Consider the following 609-nt stretch of genomic DNA (forward strand, 5'->3'; position numbering starts at 1 on the left):
GATTATTGTAAAGTCAAATACATATTGCATTCATTGTCGGAGCGGAGCGTCCAGGAGCGTAGCGAGTCGGCGCACATCGCTCCCCGCCGGCGCAATTATGAGCTCAAACGCGTACTCCATGGATGCTTGCACCCCGTGTTGCACACGCACTTCTTCGTAGTCCGTTACCAAAACGTCGTCCTTCGTTCCCGGTAAGTTCTGATACACCAGCAACGTGTCAAGCAAGTCGCCCTCGATGCCGCTCCACCGCTTGACATCCGTCAGGCTCGCGTGCGGGTGCTCCATCGTCGCCACGCGGTCCGTCAGCACACATTTGAGCTGCGACGACAGCGTCGACGCGTCGTCGAAGCGGACGCGGCAGGGAACCGTGCTGATCAGCGGATGCATGATCCTACAACCATCGTCAGACACACGCCAACACGAAAGCCACACACCTGTCCGCGTCCTTGACGACAAGTCCACCAACAACCCGATCGGTGACGACTTCTGCCCCACCCAAGTACGACTGCCAGTACGCTGCCGCGTCCTGCGCCTCGATGTAGTCCACCACGTTGCAGAAACTCGGTAGGCTCGGCACGACCACGCCGCTGTACGCGTCCATCAGGTCGC

The 609-nt window shown here is 59.3% G+C and overlaps 1 protein-coding gene across 1 annotated transcript; it reads right to left on the reverse strand.

Annotated features, from left to right (window-relative positions):
- Positions 1 to 30: 30 nt before the first annotated feature.
- H310_13966 (hypothetical protein) lies at positions 31 to 601 on the reverse strand (the record flags this gene model as incomplete). The annotated part of the gene is made up of 2 exons (XM_008881647.1): positions 31 to 391; positions 435 to 601. 2 exons carry the CDS (start codon positions 599 to 601, stop codon positions 31 to 33), a joined length of 528 nt encoding a protein of 175 aa, XP_008879869.1.
- Between the last annotated feature and the right edge of the window lie 8 nt (positions 602 to 609).

Source organism: Aphanomyces invadans (genome assembly GCF_000520115.1).
Source record: "Aphanomyces invadans strain NJM9701 unplaced genomic scaffold supercont1.59, whole genome shotgun sequence".
In the NCBI taxonomy this organism is placed as follows: Eukaryota; Oomycota; class Saprolegniomycetes; order Saprolegniales; family Verrucalvaceae; genus Aphanomyces; species Aphanomyces invadans.